Source organism: Pan paniscus, chromosome 2 (genome assembly GCF_029289425.2).
Source record: "Pan paniscus chromosome 2, NHGRI_mPanPan1-v2.0_pri, whole genome shotgun sequence".
Taxonomy (NCBI): domain Eukaryota; kingdom Metazoa; phylum Chordata; class Mammalia; order Primates; family Hominidae; genus Pan; species Pan paniscus.
Genome location: NC_085926.1, coordinates 124,397,514 through 124,412,624, shown reverse-complemented (window position 1 = coordinate 124,412,624; position 15,111 = coordinate 124,397,514). Strand labels below are relative to the sequence as shown.

General features: G+C 52.3%; 2 protein-coding genes across 6 annotated transcripts in view; both read left to right on the top strand.

Annotated features, from left to right (window-relative positions):
- UROC1 (urocanate hydratase 1) overlaps nt 1-6,890 on the top strand; it is a 48,513-nt gene extending 41,623 nt beyond the window's left edge. Inside the window, exon 21 of one of the 2 annotated variants that reach the window (XM_014344353.4) lies at nt 647-6,890. In XM_014344353.4, the coding sequence (XP_014199839.3) occupies nt 647-787 (141 nt within the window). In that variant the 3' untranslated portion in view covers nt 788-6,890. The remainder of the gene's footprint in view (nt 1-646) is intronic. The other variant, XM_063602556.1, reaches the window with a different exon arrangement.
- Nucleotides 6,891-7,073: 183 nt separating this feature from the next.
- The window catches only part of ZXDC (ZXD family zinc finger C), a 38,368-nt gene continuing 30,330 nt past the window's right edge, over nt 7,074-15,111 (top strand). For 2 of the 4 annotated variants that reach the window (XR_004670702.2, XM_008968184.4), the window contains exons 1-4: nt 7,076-8,106; nt 10,755-10,907; nt 11,009-11,087; nt 12,036-12,166. Coding sequence is in view for 3 of the 4 variants with exons in the window: in XM_008968184.4 (XP_008966432.2) it covers nt 7,200-8,106; nt 10,755-10,907; nt 11,009-11,087; nt 12,036-12,166 (1,270 nt within the window). In the remaining variant the exon portion in view is untranslated. Of the gene's footprint in view, nt 8,107-10,754; nt 10,908-11,008; nt 11,088-12,035; nt 12,167-15,111 lie in introns of all 4 variants that reach the window. The other 2 variants (XM_034957283.3, XM_063602555.1) reach the window with 2 other exon arrangements.

The window sequence follows — 15,111 nt, the reverse complement described above, 5'->3', positions numbered from 1 at the left end:
GTTCAGACAGCTTGGGTGACTGAAAGCCCCTGGGCTGGGCCCGGAGCGTGAGCATGAGGACAGAGAGGGTGCTGGCAGGAGACTCACCCCATCTCACTGGGAGCTGCAGGGCTTCTGGCAGAGCTGGGGATGGAGGTCTTCATCCCAGAGCAAGAGGTTATGTTCTAGGTGATGCCCCGGCTGTGGCATGGAAAAGTGGGTTGGGGGCAGGTGTGGTGACTGTGTGGAAGGCGGAGGCGGGGGTGGCAAGAATGGCAGAGGGGAATGGGGGAGGAGGCGTGGCATCATCCAGGGGAGACCAGGTGGAGGGAAGAAAGAGGACTGCAGGGACATTGTGAAGGTAGAGCTCAGGCTGAGGTGGATTCTAGAAGGGAGGGAGGTGCTGCGGAGGACTCAGGAGGCAAGGCCATTCTTGGAGCTGGGGGAGCAGGACTGAGTGTGATGACCGCCAGTTTCAGATCCCAGAGGAGGGCCAGAGACAGGGAGCCTAAGCTGGGGGTGGAAATGGGGCAGACACAAAAGGGCAGCTGTCCCCACGGACAGCCTCAGAGGTCCCGAAGGAGAGAGGCCCCAAGTGTGGGAGCCAGGACTCACGTGGGGAGCCCGGTTATGTTGACATGGACTGCTATCCCCCTCCTTGCCCTAGGTGGCCCGGCGCTGCTGGTCAGGGAACCAGAAGGCCTATGAGATCATCTGCCAGACCATGCAGGAGAACAGCAGCTTGGTGGTGACACTGCCTCACAAGGTGGAGGAAGAGCGGGTGCTCCAGCAGGCCCTGCAGCTCTGAGGGAGCCAGGAGTCGCGGCCCCTGCCTCCCTTCCTCCCTGGCGATCCTCACCTGCCCAGCCATGGCACACACCCTTCCTGCACACCCGCACTACCTGCACTTCTCGCACATCCTCACGTGGCCCTTATGGTGCCCTGTGCAGGGTGCCACCACAGCCTCATTTTACAGACAGCCCCCTGAGGCCCAGAGACATGCAACTCTCTGTCCACAACCATGCCACTTGCATGGGAGCCCTGAAGGCTGTCAAAGTCCATTTAGGGCCGAGTCCCAAGCCTGCCCGGGGGCCCTGCGGTGAACACTGGTCAAGCTCTCTCCGGCTGGGATGATCACACCCTCTGCTTCCTGGCCACCTGCCAGCCTCCATGCAACTCTGTCTGTCTGCTGCCCATCTGCTGTCTGTGCAAGCACTTTCTGGACCCTGGCACCCTGGGCTGCTGGCCTGGAGGACTTCGGGAAGGAGGATAGACCAGGAAATAAAGGGTCAACAGAGCTGTGTGCTGCACTGTGGGCTGGTGGGACGGGCAGGCCGGGTCTGCCCTAAGGATAAATGATCACTTACTGGGGAAGAAATGAGAGAGCAGGGGCACCCCCCTAGGCCAGCACAGCCTGAGGGGTACACCAAAGGGGACCTCAGGAAGCGTGTTGGCCCCTGAGGCTGGAGTCTGGCACCCCTCCCCCAATCCCACAGCCCGGCAATGACTGGGTCCAGAGCCTCGTGAGAGGTCACCGGGATGGGGGAAGTGGCCTCTGTCAGGGCCAGGGCTCATGAATCTCATTCTCTTAGCTGGGCGTGCAACAGACCAACAGATAACTCATCCTAAACAAAGAAATGAGAAAGAGTCTGTGGGTGGGCCTCTGAGGGCCACAGAAAACCAGACACCCCACATGTCTGTGGATTGGAGAGGGGCAGGCCACTGCCCTCTCCAGGACCAAGCCGGGTTCTTGGTCCCCACCCTCCCTGCACTCCGCATCTCCTCCCCAGCAGCCATTCTCCCCTTTCCCTTGTGAACAAAAGCCTAGTTTTGTGTGGGCAGCAATATAGGGTAAAAAAAACCACCTGATTCTCCAGCCTTCCTTGCTGTTAGGAGGGACTGTTGGCCTAGTCCTGGCCCACGAGATGAGGGTGGGGTCTGTGGGGCAGGGCTTCTTGAGAGCCGTTGTTTTTCTAATAAAATGGACAGATCCAGCGGGGTTGCTTTTTGCCTTCGCCCCTTCATCCTGCCAGAACCAAGATGTGGGGCCTGGAAACACAGCAACCAGGTTGGTCAGCTAGGGTGGCTGCCACATAATGTCTGGCACTGGGGCCCAAACAACAGAAATGAAACACATTTGCAGGCTGGAAGCCCAAGACCAGGTGCCAGCTGGTGTAATTCCTGGTGAGGCCAACTTCTCACTGCATCCTTCCATGGCAGAGACAGAGAGGGGAGAGTGTTACAGAGAGGGGCAGAGACAGAAAGACAGAGACAGAGAGGGGAGAGTGTTACAGAGAGGGGCAGAGACAGAAGGACAGAGACAGAGAGGGGAGAGTGTTACAGAGAGGGGCAGAGACAGACAGAGACAGACAGAGAATCACAGAGAGAGAGAGAGAGAGGAAGAGACAGAGAAAGAAAGAGATACAGAGAGGAAGAGACAGAGAAAGAGAGAGAGAGAGTAAGAGACAGAAAGAGAGAAAGACAGAGATAGTGAGAGAGACAGGACAGAGTGTGTAGGGACGCATCGTCTGTCCCCACATCTCCATGAAAGCACCCTGCTGCATGGATCTGTGCACACATCTTAAGAGCGGGCCACAGGGCCCTGGCATCACCCTTTCCCCATCCAGCACCTTCCCTCTTGAAGGACAGGCAGGGCTCTGATGGCTTCCAGCTGCACACAGACCCCAGACCCCCTCTGGGCTCCATACCAAGCCATGCCAGGGAGCAAGCTACTTCCCTGGCCCCTGCATGCCAACCTGCTGTCTGCTGCTGCAGTGGTAAGTGACAGCTGACTCCCACGGGGCTCACAGCGGAATTGGGGCAGCTGGTCACAGCTGTAGTGGCCATGGAAGGAACAGCATGGCTTCTGATGTGCCCAGTGCCATCTTCTTTTTCAGAAGGCAAGGATGTATAGTCCAGTTAGAAATGTTTTCATCAAAATGATTAAAAGAGAAACCAGTTGGCCATGATGAGTGTAGGGTTCAGTTGCCTTAAGAGTTGGAGGTGAGAAAGGCTCAGGCCCTGCAGTACAGCATTAGGGTCCTCCCCCTGGGCAGCGCCTGCTCTCTGCAAACCCAGGGTCCCTGGGAACTGTATGCTTTCCTTGCTGGCAAGCCAAGGTCAGGGAGGGAGGGCCTGGCTGAGTGATGCACTCTCCCATTCCAGTTTTCCCAGAGTAGACAACCACACAGGGGCCTGTGGGCCGGGCATGACCTGCAGTTATGTTTTATTTATATATTTTTTAGAAATAGGATCTTGCTCTGTCACTCAGGCTGGAGTGCAGTGGTGCAATCATGGCTCACTGTAGCCTTGAACTCCTGGGCTGAAGTGATCTTCCTGCCTTAGCCTCCCAAGTAGCTGGGACCACAGGAGCACAGCACTACACTCAGCCTGCAGTTGTGTTTTGTTTGGTCTGTCCTGTTTTTAAAAAAATTTGACTTTGTCACCAATGTTTACAAATTGGGAGAAATCCAGAGTTTATTTTTTGAAAATCAAGATATAAGGTAACACCATGTTCTCACCACCTCTGTGGCAGTGATTTACTGGGGGCCCCTCTGGGCTGGCCTAGCTCTCTGCACTTGGCCACAGTCCCTTCCAGTCCCTACAGAACCCATGGTGAGGCGGAGCGTGTATGCTGTTTGTCCCTTGGCATGAGAGTCTATGTTTCCTGTGCCCACCTGTCTCCCACATTTGTGTGACTTGTATGACCTCTGCTGGGATTTGAACTTGTGACCTTTGACAAAGAGATGCTCTTTTGCTCCCCGTGAACCTCATCCCCACTCCCATCAAAATTTGGGAATCCTGGACACTTCTCTGTTAGCAATCTCAAGATCCACATGATGCCTTTTAGCCCAAAAGAGGTGCTGGACATCCAGCGATACCTGGGCTGATGGGATTTCTCCCCACACACAAATAAATCTGAGCGTGCATGCGTGTGTCATCTGCGTCCCTTCCCCTGGCTTCTCCAAAATCCTTTCCACACAGCCTGGAGAGTACAGGTCTGGCTGGCCAAGGCACAATCTCTGTGGTCCTTGTAATTTGGGGCACTCCTTTGAGACTACCAAGTTCAAGTCCCTGCCTGAGCCCCACTGGATGACCACATTGAGCTGACTCAAGCCCACCTGGTGAAGTGGCGCGTCTGACCCTCGCCAGGAGTCCTGTTGCTCCTTTCAGGGTGTCTCAGCAGAAGGCTGAAACAACCTAGTATCTGAAACAACCTAGTATCAGATTTGAGCTTTGGTTGGGTGGGGGAGTCTTAGGAAGCGGGGATTTGCTCTGGATTGGCTCTTACCAGAAATCGGGTCAACACCATGACTAGGTTTCTGACTAAATCCTATATACAGAGAGGGAAGCACACAGATAGACAGGCTGTCAGGGGTACAAAAGCGGCGGTTGCTCACGTTAGCTGAGAGAGGGGCTGCTGGGTATATTGTAAATGGCACAGCAAGTGACCTCGCTTTATCTGGGTGGAGACACATCATGAAGTGGCCTTGCTTTGTCTCATGTCATTGTGTTTCAGTGACCTTGGCCTAGGTTGGTTTTCTGCGTGATGGTTCAAGTCTTACAGAACAGAGTGGCCCAGCTGTAGCACCCGGCCAGTTTCTGGATGGCAGGGGCTGCCCTTTTTCTTTCTCAGTCCCCTTCATTTTACACATGAGGAAACTGAGGCACAGAGAAGTTGTGATAGTTTAAAAATGGCTGCAAATTCTTTCCAGCACCTCCCATTGAGAGGTGGAGTACAAGTTCCCCTTGCCTGGGTCTGCAGTGTCTTATGACTTCTTTGATCACGAGAATGTGGCATAATCAATGCTGCGCAACAAGTTGGGCATGGTGGCATATGCCTGTAGTCCAGTTAATTGGGAGGCTGACCCGGAAGGACTGCTTGAGGCCAGTTGGAGGTCACACTATGACTGCACCTGTGAATAGCCACCACACTCCAGCCTCAGCAACACAGGGATGGACTTGCTGGGTCATGTGGAGATTATGTTTAGCTTTCTGCAGAACTGCCAAACTGTTTTCCACACCGCAACGTTATACATTCCCACCAGCCATATGTGAGAGTTCCAATTTTTCTATATCCTGTTTTTAAAAAAATTACCACTATTTGAGTAGGTGTGAAGTTGTATCTCACTGTGTTTTGATTTGCATTTCCCTAATGATTCGTGATGTTGAGCCTCTTTTTATTTGCTTATTGGCTGTTTGTATTATCTTCTTTGGAGAAATATGTCTATTCAAACCTTTGCCTTTTAAAAAAGTGGACTGCTTGTCTTCTTGCTGAGTTAAGAGTTCTTTATATATTCCAGATAGTAGATCCTTATCAGATATTCGATTTGCACACCCTTCTCCCATTCTGAGTTGTCTTTTCACTGTCTTATTGGTGTCCTTTTACCTGAGTAAGTTTTTAATTTTGATGAAGTCCAAGTTATCTATTTTTCTTTCTTGTGCTTTCAATATTATATCTAAGAAACTATTCCCTAATCCAGGGTCACATAGATTTACACCTACTTTTCTTCAAATAGTTTTATGTCTTATGTGTAGGCTTTTGCTCTAATTTGAGTTAATTTTTGCCTCTGATGAGAGATACACGTCCAAATTGGTTCTTTTGCATGTGGAGATCCAGTTGTCCCAGTGCCGCCATTATTGAAATGACTATTCTTTCCTCTACTGAATGGTCTAGGAACAATATGTTATCGGCATAAACTGATATATATAATAGATGTATCCTATTCTTTTTAATATTATAATTTGTGTTACTTAAAAAAATACTCTTAATAATAAAGCATTCATGTATTTAACAAATATGCACCAAGAGTCTTCCTGGGCACACACAGTGAATAGGACACAGTTCCTGGGCTCCAAGAGCCTACATTCCAGAGAGGGAGAGACAGTGAAGGAGCAGGGAAGGAACTCAACAAAACAACGGGTGATGAGAGCTCTAAGAGCAAACAGATCAGACAGAGGTGGGAATACGGGACTGGGTAAGCATGTGCTTTGGATCAGAAGGGCCGCAGAGTCCTCCCGGAGGAATCAGAGATCAGCTGCGCCAAGTCTCTGAGGCTGGAACCAGCTTGGCTTGCTGGATGAACTGGGAAAAAGAGGTGGGGTGCGGGGGAGGGGTGGGGGGGCAGCGGGAGAGTGGCGGGAAGTGAGGGCAAACAGGTAGGGGAGGGTAGACTAGCAAGGCCATAGGCGCCTTCGGGAGCAAGGTGGAGGTGAGCATAATTTGATGTGCAATTTTTAGATCATAAAACGGTGCCCCGTGGATGGGAGCGAGTGGAGCGGAGGGAGACTGATGATCAGCTAGTAGTTATTTTTCAGGTACCCAGGAATAAAGTGCGGGTTTGGATCTGAGTGGTGGTGAAGTTGAAGTGGAGGAGTCCAGATTGAATGCGGAGGTGTACGGTGAGGTGGGGGAGGGTGAGGACCGGAAACAGTAAGTAATTAAGCTGTTGCAGAGTGAGGTTGTGCCAAGTTTAGTAGGAAATACAGTTGGAAATACAGGCAGGGGTCCTGCGTATCAGGGAGGCCCCGTGTGCCGAGCAAGGACCTGGGCCAAAGCAAACGAGGTCTGCGCGCCAGCGGCGGCAGGCGAGCTTGCACTTAAGTGAGCTGGGGGTAGGCGTCCGGCCTGTTGGACAGGTTCGAATCCTGGATCTGCCGGCTGCCGAGTGACTCGAGCTCGCCGTCCCTGTTTCCTCACCCCTGGGTGACCGCGCACGCTTAATCAGCTCAGACAGGTACAGCCCCTGGGACGCAGTCAATGCTTACGAGAGGTTGCCTGTTAAGTGTCTGAAATATTAATACGATTCGAAGTCAAGACAAGCCTCGTCTTCCACGCCAGCGGGAACGAGAAGGAATCGCTCAGCGTTGGGAGCCTCACCCCGACCCCTGTCGGTCCCGCGCCCCGCCGCTCGCCCTCGTAGGTGCCGGCGCTCCGCCCCCCGACCCCGCGCCCCGCCCTCCGACCCCGCGCCCCGCCCTAGTCGGTCCCGGCGCCCCGCCCCCGCCTCCGCCTCCGGCGCCCCGCAGCTCAGCCCCACGTCACGTCGGCCCAGCAGGCCTCGCGCATCGCCCGGCGGCGTCCGCGCACGCGCGGTTCCCAGCCGGACTCTACGCCGGGGCTTGGCGCGGATCGCGTCCCGGGGCGGCGCACGCACACCTGGGCGGGGCGCGGGCCGCTCTGCGTCCGAAGCGGCTCCGACGCCGTCGCTGGGACCAAGATGGACCTCCCGGCGCTGCTCCCCGCCCCGACTGCGCGCGGAGGGCAACATGGCGGCGGCCCCGGCCCGCTCCGCCGAGCCCCAGCGCCGCTCGGCGCGAGCCCCGCGCGCCGCCGCCTGCTACTGGTGCGGGGCCCTGAAGATGGCGGGCCCGGGGCGCGGCCCGGGGAGGCCTCCGGGCCAAGCCCGCCGCCCGCCGAGGACGACAGCGACGGCGACTCTTTCTTGGTGCTGCTGGAAGTGCCGCACGGCGGCGCTGCCGCCGAGGCTGCCGGATCACAGGAGGCCGAGCCTGGCTCCCGTGTCAACCTGGCGAGCCGCCCCGAGCAGGGCCCCAGCGGCCCGGCCGCCGCCCCCGGCCCTGGCGTAGCCCCGGCGGGCGCCGTCACCATCAGCAGCCAGGACCTGCTGGTGCGTCTCGACCGCGGCGTCCTCGCGCTGTCTGCGCCGTCCGGCCCCGCAACCGCGGGCGCCGCCGCTCCCCGCCGCGCGCCCCAGGCCTCCGGCCCCAGCACGCCCGGATACCGCTGCCCCGAGCCGCAGTGCGCGCTGGCCTTCGCCAAGAAGCACCAGCTCAAGGTGCACCTGCTCACGCACGGCGGCGGTCAGGGCCGGCGGCCCTTCAAGTGCCCGCTGGAGGGCTGTGGTTGGGCCTTCACAACGTCCTACAAGCTCAAGCGGCACCTGCAGTCGCACGACAAGCTGCGGCCCTTCGGCTGTCCAGTGGGTGGCTGTGGCAAGAAGTTCACTACGGTCTATAACCTCAAGGCGCACATGAAGGGCCACGAGCAGGAGAGCCTGTTCAAGTGCGAGGTGTGCGCCGAGCGCTTCCCCACGCACGCCAAGCTCAGCTCCCACCAGCGCAGCCACTTCGAGCCCGAGCGCCCTTACAAGTGTGACTTTCCCGGTAACCGCGCGCTCGGGGGCGGGCGGGCTGCGCGGTGTTGTAGGCAGGTCCGGGGTGCCACGTCCGCCCCACAGAGGGGCCTGCCAGACCTTAGCAAGCCGGGGACGCAGGCTCTTCGGGATTTGTATTCTAGCTCCTTCCATGTCATTCGATTTGAGATCTTGGCCCTGCCCTGCCGCAGGGATTCCGATGGCAGGTAGCGCAGATCACCACAGCTGCGCTTCCCAAAGGTGGCGGCAACAGATATCCTTAACCTGCTTGCGCTTGATGAAAGCGGCACGCATCTTCACAGAGTGGCACGGAGCTATGTGTCAGGTCTTTATTTTTCTCAGTCTCGTCATTTGTTTACGGGGTGCACACTCCGTGCTAGAGGAGCAGAGATGAATGGCCAGATTCAGGACCTTAACACGCTGGGAGGATAGCCACAGGTGTGCGCACATCCTGGCTTTTTTTGCCTTTTGCACTTCGATTTCCGTTGAACCTCACAGTTTTGTGAAGTTTTAAAAATTAGCCGTCTGTGAAGGTTAAAAACTGTCCTCTTTTACAGACGAAAAGACAGAGGCCGAGCCTTGTGGATAAAGTCCACTGCTGGTGGCTGGGCGCGGTGGCTCACGCCTGTAATCCCAGCACTTTGGGAGGCCGAGGCGGGCGGATTACCAGGTCAGGAGATCGAGACCATCCTGGCTAACACGGTGAAACCCCGTCTCTATTAAAACTACAAAAAATTAGCCGGGCGTGGTGGCGGGCGCCTGTAGTCCCAGCTGCTCGGGAGGCTGAGGCAGGAGAATGGTGTGAACCCCAGAGACGGAGCTTGCAGTGAGCCGAGATCGCGCCACTGCATTCCAGCCTGGGCGACAGAGCGAGACTCCGTCTCAAAAAAAAAAAAAAAAAAGTCCACTGCTTGTTCTTTCTCCTCTGTGTTGACCTGCAGTTGTTGGGAATGTAGGACTCCAACACAGTGAGCTCTTCACCAGGATGGGCAGCTTTCCCTGCTTTCACAGGGATAGGGTTCCTCCAGAAGGGCAAGAAAGGATTCCTCCCTGGAAAGGCAGAAGAATGGAGTCGGCTGGGTGGCAGAGCCCAGGTGGAGATTGTGGTCTGTGGTGAGGGCCCAGGAGGAAGGACCAGTCATTCAAACAGAAACTGGAATGTGTGCCTAGCATGCCCCTAACCTGTATATGCACACGGCTCTCCTTATAATGTCCTTAAACAAGAATTTTTAAAGGATGAGATGAGAATTATGAACGGGTTTTATTATTTTTTCCCTCGCATATGCCTGTGGACTGTCTTGCGCATTCCTCTTCAGAGAGAATGTGGCTTGAGGCCACTAGCTCAAAGCCTTTTTCAGTCATACACTGTTGGGAATCTGATGGTGGCTGTAGACCCTTTCCCTGCTAAAAGAGTATCATTCTGTGTATGACACTGGGAAGGTCAGGGATCCCGCCTGCTTCCAGGCATGAGGTCTCTTGAGGGTTTTGTGTTGGCTGATCCATGAGGCTTCTTGTGTTGAGATGAGATTAGATGGTTAGATGAGATTAGATGTTTAGAAGCAGGAGCAGGACCAGGGAAGCATCATCAAAGGGCCCAGACCTGAGTTTTCTGAAGGCCTGAGCCAGGGAGTGGGAATGATGAGGGTCTCTAGCAGGTGAGATTGCAGAGGGAGAACCAAAGGGTGTAATTATCTATGGGGGTGTGGGGGGTTCTTGCCAAGGCAGAGAGAGTCTGTGTTCAGATTTACATGACCAAGTGTGTGAACACACCGAAGCCCAAAATACCCTGGAGGTATTTTGGGACCAGATTGAGGCCAAAGATCAGCATTTCTGAGTTAGATGTTGCTGGGGAAAGTAGGATTCCTTGGGCTGATACTTTTGGGCAGTGCTATGCCACGTACATCTGTGTGGCAGTTCATAGGCATGATAGTATCTCGTTAAAGGCTCCAAGAGGAGCTGCAGCAAAGACCCCTGTTAAACATCCTGCAGCCTCATGTTTTCCACCCTGTTGGAGCCCTGAATGTTTCTGTCGGAGGAGAAGTATTGCTGTGGAATTGTTGAGGCTTAGCTGCTTTGGCCAGGGGTTAGGATTGAGGTGAAGATTACAAAGCAGGGAACCTAAGGAAATTGCGAAAGGAAAACGAATCCAAACAGCAAGGGACAGGGCTGGCAGTTGGAGGGTGTCAGGGAGGAAATTTGGATATGTAGAGGATGCAGCATCACCCCCAAGGGGTGAAAAATCCTGGCTAGTAGGATGATTTGTAGCCTTTCAAAGATCAACCCTACCAGACAAAATCTTGTTCCTTAGTATTTGATTTCTCTCATGGGGTTCTTGGGTCCCAGTCTGTGTGCAGGATCAGTGCTCCGGAGCCGGCCAGTAGATGGCTGTGAACGGAGGACTTTCTCTTTATCGGTTGCTCCATCTCCAAGTCATGTTGCAACAGGTGGCCAGCGTGTGCCTATTGGCTGCCATTAGCTGCCTTCCTGTGGTGATCACAAAGCCAAGCATTAATGGTCATCCCTTTTTAGAGAGTGCTTCTGAGTCATGTTTTCCCTTGTCTGCTTCAGTGTGAACAGGGTCTGGTGGGTGTGACTAGCATTAGCTATGTTGTATAATTTTGGCCACGCTTTGAGCAGGTTTGTGTTTTCTTTGTTCAGGCTGTGAGAAGACATTTATCACAGTGAGTGCCCTGTTTTCCCATAACCGAGCCCACTTCAGGGAACAAGAACTCTTTTCCTGCTCCTTTCCTGGGTGCAGCAAGCAGTATGATAAAGCCTGTCGGCTGAAAATTCACCTGCGGAGCCATACAGGTAATGAGCTAGGGAACGCACAGCATTTGGACCCAAGATTTGTCTTCATCGTAGCTGTTGGAGTTGTAAATTTTATGCTGTATAATTTTTTCTTTTATAAGGTGAAAGACCATTTATTTGTGACTCTGACAGCTGTGGCTGGACCTTCACCAGCATGTCCAAACTTCTAAGGCACAGAAGGTAATCCTTACATTTTGGTTTGCATTATCAGGTTTGAAAATGAGTGGTTTGTCAGCAGCAGAAACCAATGAATGAAATATCTGTAGACATTTTTTAAGTTGTTAAAAAAGGAGCTCAGTGTTGATGATTTGGAAAATTCAGAAAACTGTAAAAAGAAAATTGCTCAGAATCTCATCACCTGAAGACAGTTTTTGCTGTGTATACTTTTTTTAAAAAAAGCTTAATTGGCATACTCTGTTCTTAAAAAAAAACAATTCCAGTTTTTTTTTTTTTAACTTAACATTGTAGAATAAGCTTTCTTCATGTAATTACAAGTTTTCATGGTGGTAATGACAACCCTGGAGACTGTGTCCAGGTGACACTCAGCACTTTATATGTGTGTCTTCTACCTTCCCAACAACCTCAAAGCTAATGTTCTTATTCTCCCTGTTTTACAGTGAGACTCGGAGAGATTCAGTGGTTTTTCTGTACTTGCACAGCTGGGCTCTGAGGATTTAATATAAAAATGTCACTTAGGAAAAGACACAGTCATTACAAGTTGGCTTAAGAGAGTCCTTTTGGCATTGCAGCTGATGCTCTGTGCACATTTCTCACGACCCTCTGTTGCTCGGAAAGCTTGTTGATCATTGGGGTTTCTAAACAATAGAAACACCTTCATCAATACATTTGGGACTCCACTGTTCTTAGATTAGCTTATATTAGATTGAAGTAGCATTAATTGTTTGATGTGTGACTCTGGGGTCAGCTTAGTCATTAAAGTAGAATTTTTATGGGGTAGCTAAATTGCAAATCTGCTCACATGGATTAAAGACAGAATTAAGATTTTCCGAAATGTACTGATCATTTTTGTAAATGCAAAGTTTGTGTTTTGGTATGTTTTGTAGAATTTTAAAGAATCATGGTGAGTTGTGTGAGGAATCACAGCTCCTTTATTTTTCTGTCTGGCAGGAAACATGACGATGACCGGAGGTTTACCTGCCCTGTCGAAGGCTGTGGGAAATCATTCACCAGAGCAGAGCATCTGAAAGGCCACAGCATAACCCACCTAGGCACAAAGCCGTTCGAGTGTCCTGTGGAAGGTAGATTTTAAAACATTGCTTTGAGCAGTAAACTAAGTGCCATGCCAACATTTATCCTGTTAAGTTTCCGTTGTTTAAAGGTAAATGTTAGCTGCTTAAAGACTGACTCAATATAAGTTGCAGCATTATGTTTACTTACCTCATTGAGTTAATTGTACTATTTTGGGAGCAGTGACTTGAGAATCAGACACAGTTTGACTCATGGCCCTGATCCTCATTAGATCTGTGGCTCTAGTTAAGTTACCTGTTTAATTTGGTGGTCATGAGGATTAGGTGAAATGTGGAAAATGCCTGTTTATCCATCTGGCATGGAGCTCGGACTCAGTAAATGGTAGGTACTTTTGAGATCACGTTTGAATTGTCGCTCCAATCATTTTGTAATTGGAGAGCAGTAAAGCTAGACTGACTTTTTCTTTTTTTGTTTAATTTTTGAGACAGTCTTGCTCTGTCACCCAGGCTGGAGTGCAATGGCGTGATCTTGGCTCATTGCAACCTCTGCCTCCCAGGTTTAAGTGATTCTTATGCCTCAGCCTTCTGAGTAGCTGGGACTACAGGCGTACGCCACCACGCTTGGCTGATTTTTATGCTTTTAGTAGAGACAGGGTTTCACCATGTTGGCCAGGATGGTCTCAAACTCCTGACGTCAAGTGATCCACCCACTTTGGCCTCCCAAAGTGCTGGGATTACAGGTGTGAGCCACCACGCCCAACCTGACTTTTTAAAAGGGATAGTAGAGTGGTTTTTTCCTTTAAAACACTGAAGGCTCAGTTCATTTGCCAGAAATTGGCTGCGTGACCTGTGCGTGACTTGTGTGTGCTGGCCCTACTCTAGTTCTGCAGGTGCACTGGGAGGCAGTGAGCCAGGACACGTCGGGTGGTCATGGATTCAAAGTCTGGCTCTACCGCTCCCTAAAGTGGTGGCCTCAGGCAAGCTTCTTCTCTGGGCCTTGGTTTCCTTACCTGGAAGAGAGAATAATAAAGACCCATTTAAAGCTGAGCCTAGCTCTTAGAACATAATGAACATATATACAAGTGGTGTAACTGAGAAACAGTTCCTCCTTCCGTCAGAGTTTCAGCTGGAGGTGCAGACAGGGGAGCAGGTAACATGTAGGGTGCTGCAGCGGCGCAGAGAGTTTCCCCAGACCGGGGTGAGAACGGCCTCGCAGTCAGCTGAAGAAGAGGGGAGAGCACCAGACACGTGCGTGTGGGTGTTGGAGGCGGAGTGGCCTGGGAGAGCCTCTCAGGGCCAGGAGTGGCAGGCTTGAGTGCTTGGGTGAGCGTATGATGTCATCATGTTTGAGTTGTGGCTTAGCCTGGCTTCAGGATTGAAAGCAGCCAGGGGTGTGGGGAGGTGGGATGGCCTGGACGGGGGCCTTAACAGTGGGAAAAGAGAAAAGGGCATCAATAGCAGAGGTGGGAGTTAGAAGTCACAGTATATGATGATGGATTTGGATTTTAGTTGATGTCAGTGTGTCAGCTGAGTGGATTTGGAGGAAGCAGAGTTTGGTTTGGACATGTTGTGTTTTTGGTACCTTTGTGCGTCTAATGCGCAGAGGGCAGGGGATGTGCCACTGGTGCTGGGGAGAGCAGGCCAGGCAGGGAGCGAAGCAGACAGCACCCGAATCATCATTTAAGCCACAAAAGTGGATGAAATTCTCAAAGAAGAGTATAAATGGAGGAGAGTCAGGGTAGTGTAGTTGATCAAAAGCCTGAATTCTGGAGTCAGACTGCCTGGATTCGAGTCCCAAGTTTGCCACGTAAGTAGGTCTGGGGCCTCAGACAAACACTTGAAGCTGTCTGTGCCTCTTTCTTATCTGTAAAGTGAATAAAACCTCCCAGGGTTGTTGAGAAGGCTGGATTGGTTACTAAGTTTAGCGCATATGGAAAACATCAGTATATATGTCAGTTACTGTCGTTGTTGTGATTGCTGTTAGATTTTCTTAAAAAGGACCTAGGACAGAGCTCTGGGGCTGCCCCAGATTCCGGTGGAGTGGCTGGGACGGGTACTGGCAGGACCAGCAACAGCACAGTGGGGGTGGTGCTGAGGTGAGAGGGGAATGTGTGGAAGTGGGGGTCACCTGGAGTGCTAGGGTGAGCCAGGACCAGGGAACACATGCCTCGGTGCCACTTGCGGGGTTGTCTTGGTGTGCTGATGGATGAGGTTCCGTGGGTCACTCAGGCAGACTCCTGCTCTGGTGCCCTGAGAGGTGGCCTGAGTGGGAGACGGGGATGGTTTGTGCTGACACTTCTGCCAGAGGTGACTGGGGAAAGGGGAAAGGTGGGAGTTGGCCGTGGAGGATAGGGCATTTGTTTCTGTAGAGCTCTGTTTCTTCCAGCAAGTCTAGGTGTTGTGCTGGGAGAGAAAGGGGGCACTCCCCACGTGGTGTATGGGCAGCACGTGGAGATGGAGTTGGAGCTGGTGGGAGGAGCCCAGAACCTCTTCTCAGCTGGACTGAGAGTTGATCATTCTTGGGGTTGGGCAATAGTTGGGGCTGATGACACCATTTTTTCCACTTTGGTAGGTGTTTGAACTGTTCTGTAATAAAAAGTAGAAGGCAAAACTACCTTTTTTGTAGTAACAGGAGGAGGAGGAAAGGACAAGGCCACAGACCAGAAGTATGTCTGAGGGCAGGTGTTGGGTGGCCTCGTTGCGGCCTCTGGGCTATGTGTGCTGGGGCCTGTGTCTCGTGTTGCCGAGCCTCGTGCTTGCCTGGCCGTCCATGTGAGCGCCTCACTGTCCTCTGAATGCAGCTTTGCAGACAGGTCTGTCAGTGATGGCTGCTTCTGCCTCTCCCTGGTTGCAGCTTGGATTTGTAAAGAATGGAAACAGATCTCAATATACTGGCAGAATTTGGAAAAGCCAGCAGTTAGTACACATGGAGAAATGATTACATTCCTGGTTGTCGCAGGAAATACAAACCAAAATGAAATATATTTTTTGCCTAT